At 41.3% G+C, this 24,627-nt stretch overlaps 1 protein-coding gene across 2 annotated transcripts in view; it reads right to left on the bottom strand.

The window, feature by feature from the left end:
• Positions 1–24,627, bottom strand: part of LOC140066437 (BTB/POZ domain-containing protein 2-like) — a 300,718-nt gene that overhangs the window by 250,889 nt on the left and 25,202 nt on the right. For both annotated transcript variants that reach the window (XM_072113839.1, XM_072113838.1), the window contains exon 2: positions 16,118–16,237. In XM_072113839.1, the coding sequence (XP_071969940.1) occupies positions 16,118–16,237 (120 nt within the window). The remainder of the gene's footprint in view (positions 1–16,117; positions 16,238–24,627) is intronic.

Raw genomic sequence — 24,627 nt, 5'->3', positions numbered from 1 at the left:
GACGAACTACAGTGGTTATTAATAGCAAATTCTGCCAACGGAAGGAATTTCACCCACTGGTCCTGACTGTCCGAGACAAAGAGTCGCAGATATTGAATCATCTCCTGATTCATTCTCTCGGACTGACCGTTAGACTCAAGGTGAAACGCCGACGAGAACGACAAATTAACTTCCAGTCTAGAACAAAATGCTCGCCAAAATTTGGAAACAAATTGTACGCCCCTATCTGGTATACCATGGAGGCGCACAATATTCTGTATAAACAATTCAGCTAATTCTTCAGCTGAAGGCAACTTTTTTAATGGAACAAAGTGTCCCATTTTAGAGAAGCGGTCCACTACCACCCAAACCACTGAACAGCCTTGAGATGCTGGCAGATCAGTGACGAAGTCCATAGACACTTTAGACCACGGCCTGGTGGGAACTGGAAGCGGAAGAAGAGGCCCCTCAGGACGTCTCCTGGGAGTCTTTCCTCGCGCACAGACCTGACAGGCTTGGACAAATGCGTGCACATCCTTAGTCATGTGAGGCCACCAGTAACTTCTCTTTAAGAGATCCAAGGTACTCCGCATTCCCGGATGACCTGCCAAAACCGAGCAATGCGTCTCCTCCAACACTCTCAAACGACAAGAAGGAGGAACAAAAAATTTGCCTTCCGGAAGGTCTTTAGGTGCAGATCTTTGTCCTGCTAAAATTTGAGAGGAGAGGTGGGAGGAGACAGCTGCCAGCACAACCCCTGGAGACAAAATATTACTGTCAGCAGCCTCTGGAAGCTCAGGAGTCCCGAAGCTACGGGACAAGGCATCAGCCTTCACATTTTTTGACCCAGGTCGGTAGGTGACCACAAAATTGAAGCGAGAGAAAAACAAGGCCCACCTAGCCTGACGTGAGTTCAAGCGTTTAGCCGTATCCAAATTTACTAAGTTCTTATGATCCGTGAGCACAGTTATCGGATGAAGAGCTCCCTCCAAAAAGTGTCGCCAGACTTCAAATGCCCACTTAATGGCAAGGAGCTCTCGATTACCAATATCATAATTCCTCTCACAAGAAGAAAATTTTCTAGAGAAATATGCACAGGGCCTAAGTCTGGTGAGAGTGGAAGACCCCTGAGACAACACTGCACCTACTCCTACCTCGGAGGCATCAACCTCCACAACAAACGGTAAAGAGAGGTCAGGTTGAACCAAAACCGGGGCTGACGAGAATGCCGCTTTTAAAGTTTCAAACGTTGTGCAAGCGGCAGGGGACCAATTGTTCGGATCAGCACCCTTACGGGTCAGATCCGTGAGGGGTTTGGCGATCACGGAAAAGCTCTTTATAAAGTTCCGATAATAGTTAGCGAAACCTAAAAAACGTTGCAAGGCCTTAAGATTGGTAGGCCGAACCCAGTCCGTGAGCGCCTGAACCTTACTCGGATCCATCTGTACATCAGAGGGAGTCACAACATAACCTAAGAAGGAAACCTTCTGGACGCAAAAAACACACTTTTCCAGCTTAGCGAAGAGGTGGTTTTTGCGCAACCTGGTAAGTACTTGGCGGAGATGTTGCTGGTGAGAAACCATATCAGGAGAGAAAATCAAAATATCGTCTAGATACACCACCATAAACACACCGATGTAATCATGAAAGATGGAGTTCATAAACCCTTGAAAAACCGCTGGGGCATTACTCAAACCAAAGGGCATAACCAGGTATTCAAAGTGCCCCAAAGGTGTATTAAATGCGGTTTTCCACTCATCCCCTTCTCGGATCCGAATCAGGTTATAAGCACCTCTGAGATCTAATTTAGAGAAAACTTGGGCCCCAGAAACCTGATTTAAGAGATCCAGGATCAAGGGGAGAGGACCTGAGTTTTTTACCGTTATCTTATTTAATTCTCGATAATCAATACACGGCCGTAAACCACCATCTTTTTTCTCAACAAAAAAGAACCCGGCCCCAGTGGGCGACTCAGAGGGACGGATATGTCCGATTGCCAAACTCTCATCAATATAACTCTTCAGTGCCTACCGTTCGGGTACTGACAGGTTATATATACGACCCTTTGGCAATCTAGCATCAGGAAGAAGGTCAATTTTACAATCAAACTCCCTGTGAGGAGGAAGGACTTGGGACAAGGGTTTTGAAAACACATCTGAGTAATCCGAGAGAAAACCTGGAAGACTCTGATCTTCCGCCACTAGTGTACATAATGAAACTTTGGACAGGTGATCCTTACAGTGAGGACCCCAATGAACCAGCTCCAGAGTTTCCCAATCAATTACCGGATTATGGATCCGGAGCCAGGGTAGACCAAGAATGACATTTTCAGACAAGTTTTCCATAACTAGGAAAGAACACCATTCTTCATGCATAGCTCCTACCATAAGCTTTATCTGCGGGGTTCGGAATTTGATCAACCCTGCCTGTAGAAGGGTCAAATCCGCACCCGACATCTGGATAGGAGTGGACAATGGAATCAATGACATGCAAAACTGAGAGACAAAATTATAATCGATTAAATTAGACGCAGCACCTGAATCCAAAAAGGCGCGACCAGTGCAGGAAACAGACTGAAACTTTACCGTACAAGGTAAATACATTCTAGACACAATTGGGAGTACCTGAGCTCCTAAGCAGTCCCCCCGACTACTGCTTAGGAGCGGAAGTTTTCCTGCTGCTGCCTCTTGGAACAGGTGTTGACCAGATGATCAGGACTGCCACAGTAGAAACAAAGATGACGTCTCAGTCGATGTTGCTTCCGCTGTGCAGGAGAGATGCTATCCAGCTCCATGTAATTCCAATTCTGGACTACCTGGAGACAGACTGGCCGCTGGCTGACAGTCAGAGGACACCCGAGGTGATCGCCTGGATCTTAGGCGACGATCAACTCGGATGACCAGAGTCATAGCATCATCTAATGTCTGAGGCTCGGCATAAGCTAAGACTAAGTCCTGTACTCGGTCTGACAGTCCGGACATAAATTGGTCTTTTAGGGCGCAGTCATTCCATTGCGAGTCAGTCACATACTGTCTGAACTGGGCACAATAATCTTCTGCTGTCCGTTTTCCCTGACACAGAGATCTAAGGTGGGAAACTGCAAGTGCTCGGCGGTCAGGTTCGTCATAAATCTGGCCTAAAGCAGAAAAAAAAAGCGTCAAGAGAAGAACGGGATGGGGAGTCAGGTGGGAGAGAAAAGTCCCAATTTTGCGGATCCCCACACAACAGGGAAATTACCACGCCCACTCTTTGAATCTCTGTGCCCGATGAACGAGGATGTAAAGAAAAATAAAGTTTACAGCCCTCCCGAAATGAAAAAAATTTCTTACGGTCACCAAAAAACACATCAGGGTGAGGATCCTTAGGTTCAGATGTGGGTGGCAGTGGATCCTGCGGTGATGTCTGCCGTGGAACCTGCATAGATTCCTGAATTTGGAGACGGGAGGCTAGATCCTGAACAAGCTGAATTAGGGTCTGGACCTGAGTGACCACAGCTGACAAAGGCTCCATGGGAGGAGAGATTGTAGCAGGTCGGATACAGGATGCAGACCTATGTGTGGCCAGTGTTTCTGTTAAGATTGGTACACAAAAGACAGGGGATAGTGTGCCCTGAGCTTGCCCCAACCTCTGTCCCTTCCTATAGCCCCCCCACGCTAAACCGTGGGGCGACTACTTGAAGACTCGAGATACGCTGGATAAAAGTGAGGGAAGGGAAACACAAACAGACTGACAAACATAAAACACGAAAGAATCGTAAACAAGCCGGAGTCACAACGAGAGGGTACGTCAATAGCAAAATCAGTAAGCAAAGAGTCAAAGTCAAAAACTAGCCGAGGTAACAACAATACAGATAAAGATACTGAGCAATACAACCTAGTAGCAGCGAGTGGAGAAAGGGATTTTCAAACACTGGCACAGGTGACTAGTGAAGCTGCAATTTATGCAGCCAGAACTCCACCTCCAGAACCTGATAGGAGCTGGACAGCATCTGGGAATTAACCCCTCATGGTGCAGAACAACCAGGCACCAAGCAGAGGTTCAAAGTCCCAGCCACTCCTAAACAGCGCGAGATCTTAGCAGTCGCTGCCCAGGACGAGAGGTGGAGTTTGCGCGGATACGCGCCGGGGTTCGGAGAACGCTGCTGGTACCACCAGAAGAACCAGAAGTCCCAGCAATCTCCCTAGCGAACCTGACAGGTCGATTCATAATCTGCCAGACGACAGACAATGTTTCTCAGCCTAGTTGATGAACCTTTTGGGCCGAGGGCCCTTTGGGCTCTGTCAAATTTGATCTTGTGTGTGTTCCCCCAGAACTTTATTTAACAACTCCATCAGGAGCCCTTTAACATCCTCCAAACTCTTAGGTTCTTGTACCCCTCGGACCCTCAGATTATTTCTTCGACTCGATTGTCTAGGTCTTCAAGGTGTCGGCTCATATTTCTCATCCAGCGTGCCTGGGCTGTGACGTGATCGTGAAGTTTGGTCACGTATGTTCTGGTGCTGTCATGCACAGTTTCTAGGCTTGATTGAGCTTATTTCAGTGCGGAAGGTGTCTTTCACTTCTTTTATCATAGCTTTGAAGTCAGACTTAGTAGATTTTAAAGAATGTGCTGTAGATCAGGAGACAGCCTGAGACAGGTGGGTCTAAGAAGGTGGAAGTGCCTGGAGACAGCGAGGGAGTATTCCAACTCCCTCAGCAGAAGCGTCTGCAATGAATGTGGTAACTGATATTAACGTGGGTATGGTGTCAAGCAACATTTCTCTTGAAGTTCAATTTTAATGTGTTTTTTAACTGTGTCAATCAGAAGACAAGTGTACTGGAAATAGATGTGGCTATGTTCACCTTGAGATGTAACATGGCTGATTCCCACATCTTTTTTTAACAAACTGTCAGCTTTTCTGTCCATGGGATCTTCAACTATATAGCACCTTCAAATCCGTTTTCTTTGCAATTTTCGTTACTTGGACATCTACTTTTTCGAGTAGCGTTCCAGTTTTTTACCTCATCAAATATAAGGCGGTTTTTGAATTCCTTAGATATGGAAATGTTTTCAGGTTCTCTCCATTCTTCAAGGATCAACTCTTTGGGTGTATCATTTATGGAAAGACTCTTCTCTTTGTTTTGAGGATGCCAAAAATCCAGATTTGGTTTCCTCTACATCCCCTATTTTTAGAGTGTCTCTGACTGCTTTGAGTAACAAATCCAGATTATCGGAGACAAGGAGATATCTTGAAGCCACCGAAGACTGGACCTCCCCTTTAATCCCTTAATGACCTGGCCTTTTTTTTGTTTTTTTATTTCTATTTTTGCACTCCCCACCTTCAAAAATCTATAACTTTTTTATTTTTATACATAAAGAACTCTGACAGCTTATTTTCTGCATAACAAATTGCACTTCATAGTGACGGTATTTAATATCCCATGGCGTTTACTGGGAAGCGGGAAAAAATTCCAAATGAAGTGAAAATGGTGAAAAAATGCATTTGCTCCGTTTTCTTGTGGGCCTGGATTTTACAGCTTTCACTGTGTGCCACAAATGACATGCCTACTTTATTCTTTGGGTCGGTACGATCATGGAGATACCGAATTTGTATAGTTTTTATAATGTTTTCATAAATTTACAAAAATTAAAACCTCCTGTACAAAAATATTTTTTTTAATTTTGCCATCTTCTGGCTGAAATAACTTTTTCATACTTCTGTGTACAGAGCTGTGGGTGGTGTCTGACTTTTGATGACATTTTCATTGCTATAATTTTTAGGACTGTGCAACATTTTGAGCACTTTTTATTGATTTTTTTTATATTTCTGGAAAAAAAGTGCCATTTTCGACTGACGCCATTTTCCGTTACGGGGTTAACCGCAGTGAAAAACCAATATATTTTGATAGATTGCGCATTTTCGGACGCGGTGATACCGAATGAGTTTATGATTTTTACTGTTTATTAATATGTATATCAGTTCTAGGGAAAGGGGGGTGATTTGAAGTTTTTGTTTCTTTATAATTTTTTTTTTTTTTACTTTATATTTTTACTTTTACTATTGTTCAGACTACCTAGTGTACTTTAACCCTAGGTTGTCTGATTGATACTATCAGTACTACAGTATGGCAGTATATGGGGATTTTCCTCCTCATTCATTACAATGTGCTGACAGCACATTGTAATGAAAGGATTAAAACGAGACAGCTGCTCGCCAGTAAATCTTTGCTGCAATATGCATTAAAGACTTAGCTGCTACGGAGAGGGCTCAGCCCACGAGGGTCCCCATGCACTGGGACCCGACGCCCGCCGTACTAGTACGACGCACATCGGTAAGGGGTTAATGAAGCTTCTCATTCCATCCATAAAGGGGTATCTTTCCTATCAGGTTATCTAGGCACTCTTTGCATACTGCTTTTTTATAATCACTTTTTCAGTGACTTATTTTTTTAATAGTCACTCAAAAGCTTATAAAGCTTATTAAAACAAATATTGCATCTGCGTGATTTTTCCGGATCTTTTCCTTTTGTTTTCTCCTTCACTTTGGTCTCCTGCCAACAGAGAATGAGAATAATTGATATATTAATTAAAGTGATCTATATTACACACACACACACACACACACACACACACACAATGTCTGACCTTATTAGCGCACATAAACCTAAGAAGACACGTGAGCTTCAGTGATATTATTCTTTAGATCCCTTAAGTACCGATAACTGTAGTTAGAGCCCTTCTGATGGTATAATTACCTTGTTTACACTCAAGCACCTGATCGGAGAAGCGCGCACGGCTGATGGCAACAGGAGACCTCAGATCAACGTGAGGCAACGCGTTTTGCCCGGAAGTCACCATCATGGAACACCCGGAAGTGTTCTGATATCCATACACGTGTCCAGCCTCTTACAGAGCCGGTCAAAGGTCCCATCTGAGGTAAGGGAAGGATGCCCAAGACATCGCTCGCGGCCCAAGACCGGTAGATTTAAGGAACCGACATCCTGCACTCCCTCCGAGAAGAGACCGGGAGAAAGATCTCTCTACTCCCTGCCCTACAGGAAGACACTGGAGTGTTGATGCACGGGGTGGGGTATTTAACCCCACTTCCTCCTGTCCCTACAGAGGACGAGGGGTCATCCTCCAGGTGGGGCGGTCATGGTGGCAGTATGGAAAAAATTTTCTGCAGTTTCACATTGCTGCCATCATCTGGACCGTTACCGGAGCAGTAGTCTCCTGCACAGCTACTTCCTCCACTCCATCCGTGCAACATATTTATGGACATGAAGCTACTTGATTAATGAAAGATTGTGAGCTGACCATGTTATTTCTTTGTTTTTGTTTTTTATCTTTTGAATGAGGCCGATTTGATTTAGATGAAGCCAGTTTTTAGTCCCATGAAGCCAAAATCCAATTTTGCAGGGTTCTTATATTACTGACTTCATTGTACAGACTGAATGCATACAGTCATTAGGCCTAAAAAGCTCATGGCTTCTCTTAGCGAACAGTTTCGCCTCTTCTGGAAGGTTAATATTTGTTGACTCATATTTTAAATCTTGACCGATGGAAGAAAGGACAACTGAATTCTAGAGATAACCCTAGGAACACAGTCTTTGTACTCGGGCTTAAGTTGGATTTCTCCCAATTGATTATCCACCCTAGCTAGAGGGAAATCTCAGTTGCTTGGACGGAACAAGAATAAGTGAGACACAACTAGCAGGTCGTCCAGATATGGAATGATCATCATGTCTTTTGTCCTCAAAAAAGCAACATCTTCGATCATGGAAGTAGGCCACCTTCCCCTCTGGAGTAAGGACCGTGAATGTGAGAAACTTCTGGGAAGAAGGGTATATTGGCACGTGAAAATATGCATCTCTCAGGTGGATTGATACAGTCAAGAGCATTCATCATGTGCACAAAGTAGTTGAAGAGTACACAGTTTCCATCTTGAACCTGCTGTATAGAATTTGTCTGTTTAAATTCTTTAAATTGCAGATCATCCGAAAAGATCCGTAGATTTTTTTTAATTAAAAATGTGGGGTTTTCAGGTACTTGGAATAATCATGTCCATTTTTTTGAGTTTTTGGATTTCTAGCCATAACTGAGCTATAAAGGTTTGAGATGAATGTTTGATTGGGATAAAGTTGTTGGGAGGAAGAGAAGTCGATTCTAGCAAATTCTGTTCGGCTACAAATTAAAACACAGCACACTTCTATGTCTTCTTTAGGAGTCAATCAGCTTTTCTTTTCTGCCAGGTCCAGAGATTCTCTACAAGAGGCTCCTTCAGAATCAGTTTTTCATGCTCAGAAGGACTCAACCATCCTTTCTAGTTTTCTGGGGTGATTCCTGCAGGAATAAGGTAGCTATTGATTAAGCCACTGAAGATGCAAACTCGCCCTTGATAAAATTGCGCACCTAATCCACAAATGAGGTCCTCTCTTCTCGGAGTAGATTATTGATGCAGTCTTTACAGACTTTTTTTTAATAAACATTTTGTTATTAAGCAAGAGACATGTTGCATTTGCGTAAAGAGGTTTTTTATCTTTTTTTGTATCCTTAGGCTTGTCATGATCCTTTTCCTTAGTTTTCTCTCCATCTCCTTGGGCTCCTACAAATAGAGGAGTGTAGACTAACTCAATCAAGTATATTTATATGCCTTGATGGATATTTGGGTGACCCCTCCCTTGCAGAGTCCCTAAAAGCAGTCATGTGAGTGACAGAAAGGGGGTCCAAGCCTAAACCTTCCATGCTGCAAGATTTGATTCCGCCAATAATTGCACCAAGAGCCTCAGCCAGCCTACAAACATTTATATATGTTTGTTTGTTAGGTAGAACACCTCAAATTAAACCTGATAATACATAAGGAGAATACATAACTGGTCCTGGTAGCCACAGAAAACTGGGGGAAAGGAGCCACTACCTGGCACAATATAGGCATAAAAAGTCAGTAAATAGCATAAAAGAAGGGAATAAAGGACCACTAGCATAAGCAGAGTTCTGAACTCAATAGTAGGGATGATGCAGAACCTCTAACAGACAGATTCTGACAGAAGCCTACTGGCCGGCCTAAAGCGAACAAACCGCCACGGAGATCTTAGAGAATTGTGCAAGCCTGCTATTTACTTAAAAACCATCTGCCCGCGCTCCAGTTTCTGGATCGCTCTCCCGGCAAGTATTGGCCCCGCAAAAGTAGTCACCAGGGTTATGATGGAAGCTGCAGCACAACGAGGAGCACTCCAGGTGTCTTTAGCTCTCCAGAACCACAGAAAGAGCTGGACAAAGCCCGATGAAAGGGATAGGAAGGAGCCTGGGTCCGATCGTGCCATGGGCTGGACTGGGTAAGGGTCCCGCAGCAAGTAACAGCGATCCACCCCACATCCCAACTCAAGGAGCGGAGAAGACATCCTTTATCTGTAACATCATCATAAGAGGAAGGAGGAGTTACTGAGAACTAAAGGATCATGAGATCATAGTAGATGGCGGCCATTTTGGACATAACTCTGCCTACTTTAGAAAGCCCATAACATTTTGTGAAGCATAAAAACAAACTTTGTGATTAATGATGGAGTTCTTCCCTTTAAAGAGCATCTACCACCAGGATGAAAAGCTGTATGCAAATTAGCCTGAGGGGCTCCAGACTCCATAGGTGTTAATGCAGCCTGGAGCCCGTCAGGCTCATTTGCATACAGTCCTTCACCCTCGTGGTAGATGTCCATTAATTGAGCTGTTCCCAGAGAGAAAAAAGCCTGATACTGAAAGTTCAACCGTTCATCAGACAATTCTTCCACATCTGAAAATTGTTTGAGATGTTGCCCGTGTGGTTACTGCACTGCCCCCAAGCCAGGCTGTTCTCTAGCCTTAAAATAATTAGGTCAGACTTGAGGTCATGTGTGATGAAGGATCCAATGTTAGTGTTTAATTAAAGTAAAAATTCTAAGGTAGTATTCAAATATATATTTTAATGTTCTACCTTAATAACTTATTGTATCATAATGGTGATAAAAAAAAAAGCCATATTACTGTAAAATGTATCACTTAAAGCGTAACAGTAAAGTTACTGACAAAAAAAATAGCTAAGCACAGTTGGAGAGAACATTTAGCAACAATTCCAACAATACATGTATCCTGAGATATAAGTGGTATTGTAAGCATTATTTCTTATTAAATCAGAATCAGCTATTCCTTAAGTGGGTGGACACTTCCTGGTTGTGACATTAGCTCACCCCACTGAAGACAGGGCAGCATGTTTGTCACAAGCTTGTGATGGCACGTCCTAAAGCCTCCTGTCTTCTCTAGCTGTTCCAGTTTCCCATGGTTACCAGAAAGAAAGGCAAATGGAGATTAGCCTGGGTTCAAGGTAAAACCTCTGCTAGCAGCTAAACATCTGCAGATAGCTAATCAGAGTACATTCAAGAATTGCTTATTTTTACTTAGTGCAGAGTTAGGCAAAAGTTTTTATAATTTACAGTTGTAAAACATGGCACATGTACTGTATGTTGGAGTTAGTGAAATTGAAAAGTTGGAAATTTGGCTTGCCGACTCCACAGGCTGGGCCTTCATCTGGTTGCATGCAGTCTTTCCTATTGGCTGACAGCACAGAACCTTCCGAAAGGAAAGGGTAGCATTTCTAAAATCAGTTCCTCCCTGGTTCTAGTTGCATTGATGAATTTTTGAAGTAGTGTTAGGGTAAAAATGTAGTGGAGCGGAAACATTGCTTTGCAGGTGACGCAAAGGAGTAGCAGTGCTGGGTGAGTTGTTTGGAGTAGTGGTCCCCAACCATCAGGCCGCGGCCCAAAAATTTTGGGTGCAGACTATCCAGGATAGTTTAGGGACGACTGGTTTTGAGTATACAGAGACACAAGCTGCAAACCTTTATTGCAGAGCCATAAAGATCAAGACTTAGGAGGTGTGCTATCGCTTCAAGCGTGAGGAAGCCATACAGGCCAGAGTACAGCCAATTGTAATTAAGCTGCAGAAAACTGCACGACTGTTGCTGAATTTCACGGTTCTGGAGTTAATTCTTCTTAAGAAGTTGGCATCAACTCTCACTTCATGCGTCTCTGCACTGGGCAGTTTACCATTATGGGACACCCTTTAAAAGAACAAATACTATAAGTTTAGTGGTAATAGGACACATCTACCATCACTAAACTGATGGTAGATATCCTTTAACACAACCCCAGAATGGTTACCAAGCCAAAGTGTCCCTGGGGAATCTTTACAGCTGTGAAAAACCATCAAATTTTGTAAAAAATCAAATATAGGTAGCACATATAGAAACTAAAGAAATATTGCAAAACAAACCAAAAAAAATAATATTTTTTTCCCCCAAAACAACTAAACTAGACATACCATACCAAAGGAGGTAAAAATATTCACAAAGGGATTACAATTGGCAGCCTAGAAACGTCAGACCTGTGATTTAATCAAAACATTTGCTACAGTACCACATAAAAAGGTTCTTACACAGAGTTTTCCCAAGCTCCAGCAGTCCCGTTTTGTGTATTTGAGTTAGCGATAGACCACAGAGGGTTGTCATTAATTGTCCTCAGAATGGGTTTAAGTTACAACTGGGGTGCCACTCGGGATCCGTACTTGTCTTTGACTTCTCTTAGTTTCTTTGACTTGACTTTTTTAAAAATATTTTTTATTAATGACAGTATGAAGGGTTTACACTAAGTTTACATTTTGCAGATGAAACTGAACTCTGTAAACTACAGGCACTACCCATGTTACGTACAAGATAGGTGCTTTAGCTTTGTTCTTAAAGAGGTTTGCCCAAGGAAGAAGATTTTCAAATTTCAATAACTAACCCTTACTTTACAATTTTACTCATATTTATTGCCGTTTTAGCTCCTATCACTCCTTAGGCTGTTCAATATAAGATTCCAGAGTGTAGACGGGGACATAATAAGTGAGCATAATATTCAAGAGGGATTTGTGAAGATCAGAGAAATGGCTAATGTAGTTTAATAAGAATACTTCTGGCAGTGAAGTGAAATGTTACCATTCACTATATGACAGTCAGCAACATACAGAATTTGCATACACTTAGGAAGAAACAAAAGTCCAACTATGATACTTGGAAAGACTGTAGAAGAAAAAGGACTTTACAGCACAAGTGCACAACTCGCACCCTGCTGCCCACAGGTCCCAGTGCTCCAGCAGGGTCATGTTTGCCACGAGGCATACTTGACACGTGCACCTTCTAGCATCAACTCACAGCATAACTGGTGTGGCAAGTACGGTCTGCTGTGCAATACTATTACACCCTGCGTCGGGAAGCAGTTAAAGGAAACCTACCACTTGAAGTGGCAGGTTTAAGAAGAAAACACTGATCACCAGCTCGGTCAAATATTGCTACTCAGAATGGTCACCAGTTATAAGTGGTGTACCCCAGGGTTCTGCGATTCGCACACTAACATTTCATTTATTTATTAATGATAGAGGTAGGAATTAATAGCAATGTGTCCGTTTTTGCTGATGTAATGCAGTCTAAGGAGGATGTTCGTAGGCTGAAGGGTGACTTGGACAAACGGAGTCATCCACTTAGCAAATGAAGTTCAATGTGAATAAATGTAAGATTATGCACCTGTGGGCTTGTAATCCACAAGCAACATATGTCCTTGGGGAAGTAAATCTGAGAGAGTCCCTTGTTGAGAAGGACATGGGTGTAATGGTGGATCATAAATTAAGTTGCAGAATGTAATGTCAATCAGCTGCCTCTAAAGCCAGCAAGATCTTATCATGTATCAAAACTCTCGGCATAGGGATGTAATATTACCACTGTACAAGGCATTAGTTCGGCCTCACCTGGATTATACCATCCAGTTCTGGGCACCAGTCCATAAAAAGGGTGCCCTGGAGCTGGACAGGGTACAACTAAGCGCAACAAAAATGATTAGGGGTATGGAGGGTCTCAGTTATGAGGAAAGATTAAAGCAACTAGATTTATTTAGTCTGCAAAAGAGACAACTAAGAGGGGACATGATTAATTTATATAAATATATGAATGGTCCATACAAAAAGATGGTGGAATGTTGTTTCAGATTAAATCAAATCAAAAAACATGGGGGCCCTGTCTCCATCTAGAGAAAGCAAGGTTTAATCACCAGAGGCAACAGGGTTTTTTTTACTATGAGAACTGTCAATCTGTGGAATAGCCTGCCTCATACGCTGGTCACAGCAGGGACAGCAGAGAGCGTCAAAAAGAGTCTAGATGCCTTTTTACACCTAAATAACAATGATGGCTTTGTCATATAACATTTTTTCCCCCAAATCCTTTCCTCATCCAATCCCGTATAAACTATGATACTATGAATTGGTGGCTAGAATACAATGACAAATTACAATCCTTTTTTAAGCTAAATATCTCTAAGGGAAGACCTCAATACTATGTAGCAATATCTTAATGAGTAGTACACTGATCATTCCAAAGATCGTACAAAGCCCTCAATCTCACACCAGTTCAAACAGCAAGGCCATTTCAGCCACAGGTCATCGAGCAGTAAGTAATGCTCTTTAACTCTCCTTGTAGGATTCCACTGGTCAACCACCTGCTGCCACCCAAGTTCCCAAAAGCAGAGCATCGCAGGACATCTAACAAGATGAGGATGAAATCAAAGTGTCAACTGCAGCAGCTTTCTGCAATGTGGAAACCGATATGAAGGGCAGCGGTGAGGCGTGGAATAAGATCTGAGGGGTGATTATTTTAAATTTATGACAGTCCTTAGGGACCCATTTGGCTTTTTTGCCAAAAAGAAAGTTGAATAAAACCCCTCTCCCACCTCTATTGTGGGAACCTGACTGTACCTTTTTGTTGATGAGTGTCAATATTTCCTGCAGTAATAGAAGTCTGTCGTCTTCTGTTGGAAACTGTTATTCTGAATCTTGGAGGGGGGTGGGTAATAAAGTCCAATGTTGATCTGTTTGAAATTTGCTTTCAAGTGTGGACATAGCCAAGACATCTTTAGGGGTTATATTCTGCAAATCTTCCTCAAGCTGATTCAGCCACAACATCATAGAAAGTGCCACCCATGCTGCTGCCACATTGGGCTTAAATTATGCAATAGCAGAGTCCCAAGAACTTTCGTAGGAACCCTTCTGCTTTCTTGTCCATTGGGATCTTAAGAGAACCTAAATCCTCAAAGGGGAGGGAAGATCTATGTGATATCTTACTAATAGCCACATTGATCCTTGGGGCTGAACCCCAAGAAGCAACCTGAGTGAAGTTGGCCCCCCCCAACTTGTTCAAATCAAACAAAATTGGTGTCAAACGTTTGTGCTACGTTTGTGCTGGTTTGTGCAGCAGAAATTTTTGTTTGTGCCGCCATCATTTGAGATTTTAATGAAAGTTTCCAGAGGTCATCAGAGGTCAACCAGCCCCCCCACATTGCCCAAATCAAACAAAACTGGTGCCGAACAATTCTGCTACGTTTGTGCTGGTTTGTGCTGCGCAAATTTTTGTTTGTGCTGCTTTTGTTTTGAATATATGAACAAAAAATTAAAGTTCAAAAGTTCAAGCAGCCCCCCCACATTAACCGAATCAAACAAAACTGGTGTCAAACGTTAGTGCTACGTTTGTGCAGCAAAAATTTTCGTTTGTGCCGCTATCATTTTTAATATATTCACACTTTTTTGCAGAGGTCATCAGAGTTCATTTCTTCCAAAGTACAATGTGTTTGCTAGCTCCCCCTGGTGATCAAACCAGGGAAGTGTCACTAGGTTTGTTTTTTACCAGTTCATCCTAAACACCTCAAATACCTGAACATACCTTAAAGGAAACCTACCACTTGTAGTGGCAGGTTTCCGATGGCAATACCGGGCACCAGCTCAGGGTGAGCTGGTGCCAGAGCTTATTTTAGTTAGTGTTTTAAACCGCGGTATCGCGGTTTAAAACACTTTTTAAACTTTATAGCCGGCGCAGGCAGGTACGCGCTCGGCGCTTACCGTGCACGCAGCTACATAGGAAGTGAATGAGAGCCGCGCGCATGGTAAGCGCCGAGCGCGTACCTGCCTGCGCCGGCTATAACGTTTAAAAAGTGTTTTAAACCGCGATACCGCGGTTCAAAACACTAACTAAAATAAGCTCCGGCACCAGCTCACCCTGAGCTGGTGCCCGGTATTTCCATCGGAAACCTGCCACTACAAGTGGTAAGGTTTCCTTTAAAAATAATAGCGGCACAAACAATAATTTTTGCTGCACAAACCAGCACAAACGGAGCACTAACGTTTGACACCAGTTTTGTATGATTCGGTTATGTGGGGGGGCTGCTTGAACTTTTGAACTTTAATTTTTTGTTCATATATTCAAAACAAAAGCAGCACAAACGTAGCAGAATTGTTCGGCACCAGTTTTGTTTGATTTGGGCAATGTGGGGGGGCTGGTTGACCTCTGATGACCTCTGGAAACTTTCATTAAAATCTCGATAACAATGGCGGCACAAACAAAAATTTCTGCTGCACAAACCAGCACAAACGTAGCACAAACGTTTGACACCAATTTTCTTTGATTTGAACAAGGTGGGGGGGGGGGGCAACTTCACTCAGGTCAAGAAGCAGTAGAATCTGAACCAAACAGATATTTCTGTTTCACAGACCTTGGAATGTAGGACCTCTTATGCGGGTTTATCCACTCCTTGAAAATAGGTGTAGAAAAAGTATCATGTATGGGAAAATCTCATTTTCTTTTCTCTGCTAGACCCTCAAAACATAACGTGCTGTACACTTTTTTGTTCTATCTTATTTTCAATGTTCATAGTAGCCCTGACCATTTTTAACAAATGCTCAGTGTCCCCTGTAGCAAATAATGGGCAACCTGCCAACTCTTCATTAGAGAGAAAAGAAACAGAGTCGTCATTGTCTATAAATTTCTCTTGTTCTGTATTTTACACTTTAAATCAATATTGCATGAAGATGCATATGTCTATAAACAATTTAGAAAATGGTGCAAATATCGGATTTAAAAAAATATAAAGTTTGTTGGGGTACAGTATAATTCTTTATGTTGTAATTTAGGTTTTATTTATGCACATCAAAATTATAAATATTGTTCTTTCCAATAACGCAACAACATTTTCAGAAATGCCTGGCGGTAAGCGGGTTAAGATTTCACAGCTTGTTAATAAATTTATGAATAAAGTCCAGTTAAATTTAACTTACTTAAGTAAAGCAAGAAAAGCAGCAGGTTCAACATCTGGCAATTCAATTTCTGTTGATGTTGTAGCCATGCCACCATTAAACATGGCATCAAAGACAGCACTTCCAACTGCCAAAACAAACCTATAGAAGCAGAAAACATGTAGATTAAAGAACATTCATGGTATATTTGCATAATTACATATATACATTGTATAAAAACTAGTTGCCATGATGTATAAGAGTGCTGCTAATTAAAATTAGAAGTTTAATAAACATTAACTCAAATCATTGGGATGAGAGAGGCTTCCTCTGCAAGGTTCCCAAATTTAATAAAACCTATCCATAGGCTTGGGAAATAAACTAATCATTTATTAAGATCCTCCTCAACCAAATGTTGAAAATTGAAACAGGGTAGTTGAGTACCTGAGCTATCAAAATCCTGGAAGCCAACATAAAATAAATTCTCAATTTGTTTAAGAGTTTTGCCGAACGATGGTTTAAGTGGTTTGCCCATGAAAGAAAGTTTAACTGCTTCAGGATGTAGCCAGTTTATAGGCTCAGCCCCATTTTTTGAATTCTGACATGCATCGCTTTATGTAGTTAAACCTTTTGAACACTTTTACTTATCAAAGCAATTTAAAGATTGTCTTTAGTTACAGGTTAGACTTTAAGTGATATATTTCGTCTGAGAAGCTTTATGTTAATTTATTTTTTTAAAAATTATGAATTTTTTAAAAAAAATTGCCAATTTTCAAAATCGAAATTCTCATTTTCAGGCAGATAGTTTTACCACCTCAATTAGTTGCCAAATAACATTTCCCATATGTCTGCTTCACATTTTCATACATTTTGAAACGTCTGGATAACTTACTTTGATGTCATGCATTGTCACAGCATTCATGGGATAGTTAGATAACTATTCACATAGTGCAGATGCTCACGAAAGCATAACATAGCATTAATATATATCAAAAAAATTAAATATCTGTGAAACGATACCAAGCTACAACATGTTCCTTACATCTGGATGACTGGTAAACACTGGCCCACTCCCACTAACCTAAAAATAGATTGGTGTGTGCACACCCACGGTGTGCACCCAATGCTGTGCCCGAAATCTGACAATAGAAAACTATATCAAACACAAAAAAGTCTCAGGACAAATCCCAACAATTCAATAAAAAATCTTTTCATAGACAATACATATACACTCACCGGCCACTTTATTAGGTACACCTGTCCAACTGCTCGTTAACACTTAATTTCTAATCAGCCAATCACATGGCGGCAACTCAGTGCATTTAGGCATGTACCGAGCATCAGTATGGGGAAGAAAGGTGATTTGAGTGCCTTTGAACGTGGCATGGTTGTTGGTGCCAGAAGGGCTGGTCTGAGTATTTCAGAAACTGCTGATCTACTGGGATTTTCACGCACAACCATCTCTAGGGTTTACAGAGAATGGTCCGAAAAAGAAAAAACATCCAGTGAGCGGCAGTTCTGTGGGCGGAAATGCCTTGTTGATGCCAGAGGAGAATGGGCAGACTGGTTCAAGCTGATAGAAAGGCAACAGTGACTCAAATCGCCACCTGTTACAACCAAGGTAGGCAGAACAGCATCTCTGAACGCACAGTACGTCGAACTTTGAGGCAGATGGGCTACAGCAGCAGAAGACCACACCGGGTGCCACTCCTTTCAGCTAAGAACAGGAAACTGAGGCTACAATTTGCACAAGCTCATCGAAATTGGACAGTAAAAGATTGGAAAAACGTTGCCTGGTCTGATGAGTCTCGATTTCTGCTGCCACATTCGGATGGTAGGGTCAGAATTTGACGTCAACAACATGAAAGCATGGATCCATCCTGCCTTGTATAAACGGTTCAAGCTGGTGGTGGTGGTGTCATGGTGTGGGGAATATTTTCTTGGCCCTCTTTGGGCCTCTTGGTACCAATTGAGCATCGTTGCAACGCCACAGCCTACCTGAGTATTGTTGCTGACCACGTCCATCCCTTTATGACCACAATGTACCCAACATCTGATGGCTACTTTCAGCAGGATAATGCGCCAATGTCATAAAGCTGGAATCATCTCAGACTGGTTTCTTGAACATGACAATGAGTTCACTGTACTCAAATGGCCTCCACAGTCACCAGATCTCAATCCAATAGAGCATCTTTGGGATGTGGTGGAACGGGAAATTCGCATCATGGAGGTGCAGCCGACAAATCTGCGGCAACTGTGTGATGCCATCATGTCAATATGGCGCAAAATCTCTGAGGAATGCTTCCAGCACCTTGTTGAATCTATGCCCCGAAGAATTGAGGCAGTTCTGAAGGCAAAAGGGGGTCCAACCCGTTGCTAACATGGTGTACCTAATAAAGTGGCCGGTGAGTGTATATATTTTGGGAGGGTCCCGTTGATGAATTATAGAATAAAAATCTGTGGCAGATCAAACTTACACCAACTATATGGAACAAATCTGTGGACTTTTTGGATTTACGTATCTCGATTTGGATTTGTGACGGTAAGGTTTGCACCGCCCTTTTTGGGAATGATACGGCTACAAATAGCCTTTTGATTTATTCCAGCTTTCACACTAAACATATGAGGGATGCAATACAAGTGGGTCAATCTTTGAGGATTAAGAGGAATTGGAGTGAACAAAGGACGCAGCCATTTTACAGCTTAAGGCTCAGCCCCATTTTTTGGATTCTGACTTGCGTCGCTTTATATGGTTATAACTTTTGAACACTTCCTTATCAAAGCGATTCAGAGATAGTTTTTTCCCCACATGTTGTACTTCATTTTGGTGGTAAATGTTGGCTGATAAGTTTTGCATTTTCCAAAAAAAATAAAAATAATGAATTTTTTGAAAATTTTGCCATTTTTGAAATTCGAAAACATCGAATTTTCAGGCAGATAGATTTACCACCTAAATAAGTTGCTGAATAACATTTTCCATATGTCTACTTTTCATTTTCATTATTTTTGAAATGTCTGGATAATATATTTTGATGTTGCGCGGCTTACAAATCGAACAGCGATTTTCCGTACTTTCAGAATTTATTCTTTTGCGGATAAATACTGTTTTGAATAAAATTTTACATGTTCAGCATCAAAACCCCCTATATAATCAACCCATTTTCAAATTTGCCTCCCTCAAACTATCAGAAACAGCTTTTAGGAAGATCGTAAACCCCTTCATAGTAATTGAATCAAAATGGAGGTGAAATTTAGAATTTCAAATTGTGCCGATTATACCTTCATTTAGCCCTAAAATTGACACATTTTCAAAAGATAAAAATAGAAAACCCACCATACAATTTGTTCTGCAATTTCTCCCAAGTACAGATATCCCCCCACATGTGGACGTTACTGGTTTTATGGGTGCACAGCGGGTCGCAGAAGGGAAGGAGCGCTCTGCATCTGCCAGGATTTTAGTTTCCTCATTGGCCCCTTTTGTAGGATATAAAATCTTAGCTTTTTCGATATTGGGGCCATGTGATGGCATTTGTTTTTTTGAGGGATGAGATGCTTTTTCCAGTGTTGCCATTTTGGGGTTGGTATCACCTATTGTTGAAAATTTAGGAACTCGTTTTTGAGGGCAGGAGTAGAAAAGCATCAATTCTGTACTGGATTTTTGATTTTTTGTTCACCGTTTAGCCTAACAATCATGTTATCTTTATTCTATGGGTCGATACGATTACGGGGATACCAGACTTGAATATATTTTCTTACATTTAACTAAATTTGTCAAATAAAACCATAATGTGGGGAATAATCTATCATTTTTGCATAGCCGTCTTCCAAGTGGCATAACATTTTTACTTTTTTGGCTATGGAGTTGGTTGATGGCTTGTTTTTTTGTGGGACATGTTGTACTTTGCACCAGTATCATTCTGGAGTACATATGTTTTTTTGATCACTTTTTATTGCATTTTTTGTAAGATTGAATAGGTAAAAGTGATAATTTTTGGTGGGTTTTCAACATTTTTTTTTTTTAACGGCGTTCATCGTACGGGTTCAATAATGATTTACTTTTATTCTGTAGGTTGTTACGGACGCAGTGATACTATATGTGTGGGGTTTCTGTTATGAGCGTTATATGTCTCTTTATATGTTTTGGGGCTTATGGGCAATATTAGTGATTTATTACTTTAATTTTTTATTGAATAACTTTTTTTTTACTTTTTCACTTTTTCCACCATGGGACATGAACAAGCAATCATCTGATTGCTTGTTCATGGTAATATTCTGCAATACTGATGTATTGCAGGGTATTAGCAGTGTCAGCCTATGCACTTGCATAGACTGGCAGTGTGCCAGTAAGATGATGTCACTGATGCCATCTTACCGGCAGTTCTTGCAGGCAGTGCTGGGGACCAGATCGGACCCCAGCACTTCCATAGCAGCGATTGGCGCTGGGGGGGGGGGGGGGTGATCGTGGGGGAAAGACCCCCCAGAGGTATGTCAGATGCCGCGGTAGCGCTGAACGCGGCAGTTAACGGGTTACCCACCCGCGATTGGAGCCCACTCCGATCACGGATGTTACACTGGGGTACCGGCTACTAGTACCTGAATAACTGAATTAGAGGACCGCTCTAAGAGTTTTAATATTAGAATTATTGGATGCCCAGAAGGAGAGGAGAATCCTGATTTAGTTCACTCTGTTCACTCTTTTCCCTCTACATTTGGGGTTGAAAGAGCCCATAAAATGCCCTTGAGTAAACCCTCTCCTAGCTCGTTCCCTAGGCCCATTATAGTGAAATTGTTAAATTCACAAGACAGGGACTATATACCTTAAAAAGTCCAGCGAAAGGCTCGATGATATTGAACGGATTAAAAGGTTTCCATATGCTTTAAGGGGGTCAAACTGAAATATCATTCTTTTGGCAGTGTCTATCCTAGGGGAGTTTCCGTGTGAATACATAAGGATATTGTTTTTGAAGTTACTTGATACTTGTTTGATAAAGAGGGAAGATTTGTGTTTCTACATGTATGGTGTTAAAATGCCGCTAGCATCCCGGCACTGGAAACCCTTTATAGTCTAATCAATTTAATTGAGAATTATAACAATTCACCACTCATGATTAGGGGCGATTTTAATTTTATTATGGATTACTCTAGAGCAGTGATGGCGAACCTTTTAGAGACCGAGTGCCCAAACTGCAACCCAAAACCTAATTACTTATCGCAAAGTGCACGTACGGCAATTTAACCAGAAAACTGACGGTTTAGTTTAGAATCAATTTACACAGGACTGTCTGAGCTTGGATTCCAACAGTCCTATACACACTGAAACGCCACTTTTCCACCATTTTACATCACCTAAAAGAGTAATAAAAAGTTATCAAAAGGTTACGCAGTCCTCAAAATGGTAGCAATGAAAACAACGGCTCATTAAGCAAAAAGTCACACCTCCCCAGCTCCGTACACTAAAGTTATTAGCGTCACAAGATGGCGAAACTATTTTCTTTTTCGTACACGGTTTTAATTATTGAAAAAGTATTAAAAGAAGTAGACTGTCTATATTGAGTGAGGAAATGGGCTGGTTTGATACATGGGCGAAAGCTGTATGGAAACCGACGTGCTTATTCATGCATGTCCCGTTCATATAATTCTCTGTCACAAATAGAGTTAAGTCTGGGAAATTTTTTGTCCTTAAATTTAATTCAGAAAATGGCCTACGAAAATATTGCAATCTCAGACCATGCTCCTATTTTGAGCACTTTACAGTCCAAAGGTGGTGGCCATAAATTGTTTAGATTGAATCTCTACTGGATTGCACTACTGCATTCCAAGATAGATATGGAGATGGAAGTTCAGAGGTTCCGAGATCGCAATATTGTGGGGTCAGATATTTTGTTAGTTTGGGATCCCCTCAAGGTTTTCTTTAGGGGTTTATACACAAAACATCAAGATAGCAAGAGCACAATTTGCAAATCATGAACGTAATCTATTTGATATGGTACGCAAAGCAGAAGGTGAATTCTTATCACCATGCACAGAGAATAGGGATAGATTAACCAAGTCAAAGATGGAGCTAGAAGACTTTTCGTCTCAAAAAGCTTAACATAAAATTTCTTTTCAACGTCAAAATTATTTTATAGGAGGGAAATTGTTAGCAAAAATGGTATATCCATATATGGTCCACCAAAAACTCTAACCTTATTGTGGTTATTAAAAGTCAAGGTGGTAGTGTGATCAGTGAACCAGCTCAAATTTTGCACACTTTAAGGCAGTGATGGCAAACTGATGCCCAAACTACAACCAAAACCCACGTATTATTTGCAAAGTGACAATGCAACAATTTAGGCAGTAACTAATAACACTCTGCTTTGTCACAGGTTTAAATCGTATAGACACCAGAGGACACCAATACAGTAAAAAGGAGAAGTTCAAATTATCATTGTGGCATCCTTCCAGCATCCTGGGCTGCCTGGAAGTACAAGAGGCCTTGAGTCCTGTTTGGCGAACTCTGCGCTGGGGTGAAGGTGCGGTGGCCGTAGAGAGGGCTCTGAGTGCCACCTCTGGCACCCGTGCCATAGGTTCGTCACCACTGCTTTAAGGCATTAATATTCCTCATTACATCAAACCAATACTAATATCTCAACCCGAGAGGTGTTTAACGATTTAGATCCCATCACTTTTCCTAAATTGATAGAGGACAATATGAATCAGAGTCTGATATTACTCTGGAGGTGGTCAAATCTGCTCTCAATATGTGTAGGAAATTTTCCACGTCAGGACCGGAAACACTTCCGTTTAGCTTTTATAAGCAGTATCACCAAATTTTTGCTGCCCAAGTTAATTAAGGTATTTAGAGTTACGATTGATAGAGGGATGGTCAATGGCCATGGCAAGTATTGTCTTGATTCTGAAGATAAACATCCTCTAGAGTTTAGTTCTTATCGTCCAATATCTTGATTAACCCCTTATCACCGACACTAGTTTTCAGCTTAACGACCAGACCGGATTTTTTAAATCTGCCCCATGTCAAGATAATTGGTTATAACTTCGGAACACTAACATATCTAGGTGATTTTGAGAATGTTTTCTTGTGACACATTGTACTTCATGTTAGTTGTAAAATTTAAGTGATAAGATAAAATTCTTCATTTTCCAAGTTTATAATGATCTACTTTGTAGACAGGAAATAAAAGTACCCAAAAAGCTTGATAATTAACATTTACAGAATGTCTGCTTTATGTTGAGATAATATTGTATGCATCCTGTAATTTTTCTAGGATGTTATGAGGCGCAGAACTTTAGGTACGATTTTTCTCATTTTCATGAAAATCCCCAAAACTCAAATTCTGAGGGACAACTCAGCTTCCAAGTGACTTTGAATGGCCTAAATAATAGTAAAACCTCATAAATTACCCCACTGTAGAAACTTCACCCCTCAACACATTTTATTTTGGATCTTTAGCATCATTTTCCCCCACTCACCGTAACGTAAAAATAATTTATCTTTATTCTCTGGTTCACTACGTTTGCGGCGATACCTCATTTATATTGGTTTTCTTAGCTTTCCTTAATTTTACTGAGCAAAACCAATGCTGGAGGAAATCACATTTTGTTTGCTATCGACAACTTTTCAGAGCCATAACTTCTGTATTTTTCTGTTGTCAGATCTGGTTGAGGGCTTATTTTTTGTGAAAAGAGTTGTTCTTTTCGGTTGTATCATATTAGGGAACATAACTTTTTTTGATCACTTTTTAGAAACATTTTTTTGAGATGGTGTTTAATAAAAAAATTGGATATTACCGGAAGATTTTTGTTTTTTTATTTATTGTACAGATTAATACGGACGTGGTGATACCAAATATGTACCTTTGTGTGCTTTATATACTTTATTTGCATTTTATGTGTAACTAGGGAGATTATGGGACTTATTTAATCATATTATAAAATGACTTAATTTTTTATTTTTTTTTTACATTTTCAATTTCTTGGCTTGAACATACATTTATCTGATCGCTTGTATTGCCAGGAGGCAGAACCCAGCGGGGACAGAAGCCGACGGCCACGGGGCACTCGCTGGACCCCGGGGCTGCGGCAGGAGGGATCAGATCCCCCGGTAAGTGGGGACACTTACACGCCGCGGTGATGCTTGACTGCGGCGTGTAATTGGTTAAACACCCGGCATAAGAGTTTTTCCAATCCCGGCTGTTAGTGCCGGCTCTGGGCTGTGATTTTACAGCCCGACACCAGCACCAGCTAAACCTGATGTCCCGAAATCTTCTTCTGACGCGCCGCCGTAGAAAGGCGTTGTGTCAGAAGAACTACCCTTAATGACCGCCGTAGAATCCCAATAGGGCGGTCATTAAAGGGGTATTCTCATTTGGACATTCACATTCAGTTTGATCAATCTGCCATATTTAAACATTTCTTCAATCGGATGTTATTAAAAAAAATGTTCCTCTGTGAAGATGATTCCTCATAAATGTACTCATATGGTCCCTTAGAAACAAGACTGTGTCCCTGGATACGGCCACCTATGCTGGTGTGATTGCACAAGGAAACAAAAA

The sequence above is a fragment of the Engystomops pustulosus genome, chromosome 1 (assembly GCF_040894005.1).
Source record: "Engystomops pustulosus chromosome 1, aEngPut4.maternal, whole genome shotgun sequence".
Classification (NCBI taxonomy): Eukaryota; Metazoa; Chordata; class Amphibia; order Anura; family Leptodactylidae; genus Engystomops; species Engystomops pustulosus.
The sequence above is the reverse complement of the archived record's forward strand: the minus strand, read 5'-3'. Positions and strand labels throughout refer to the sequence as shown.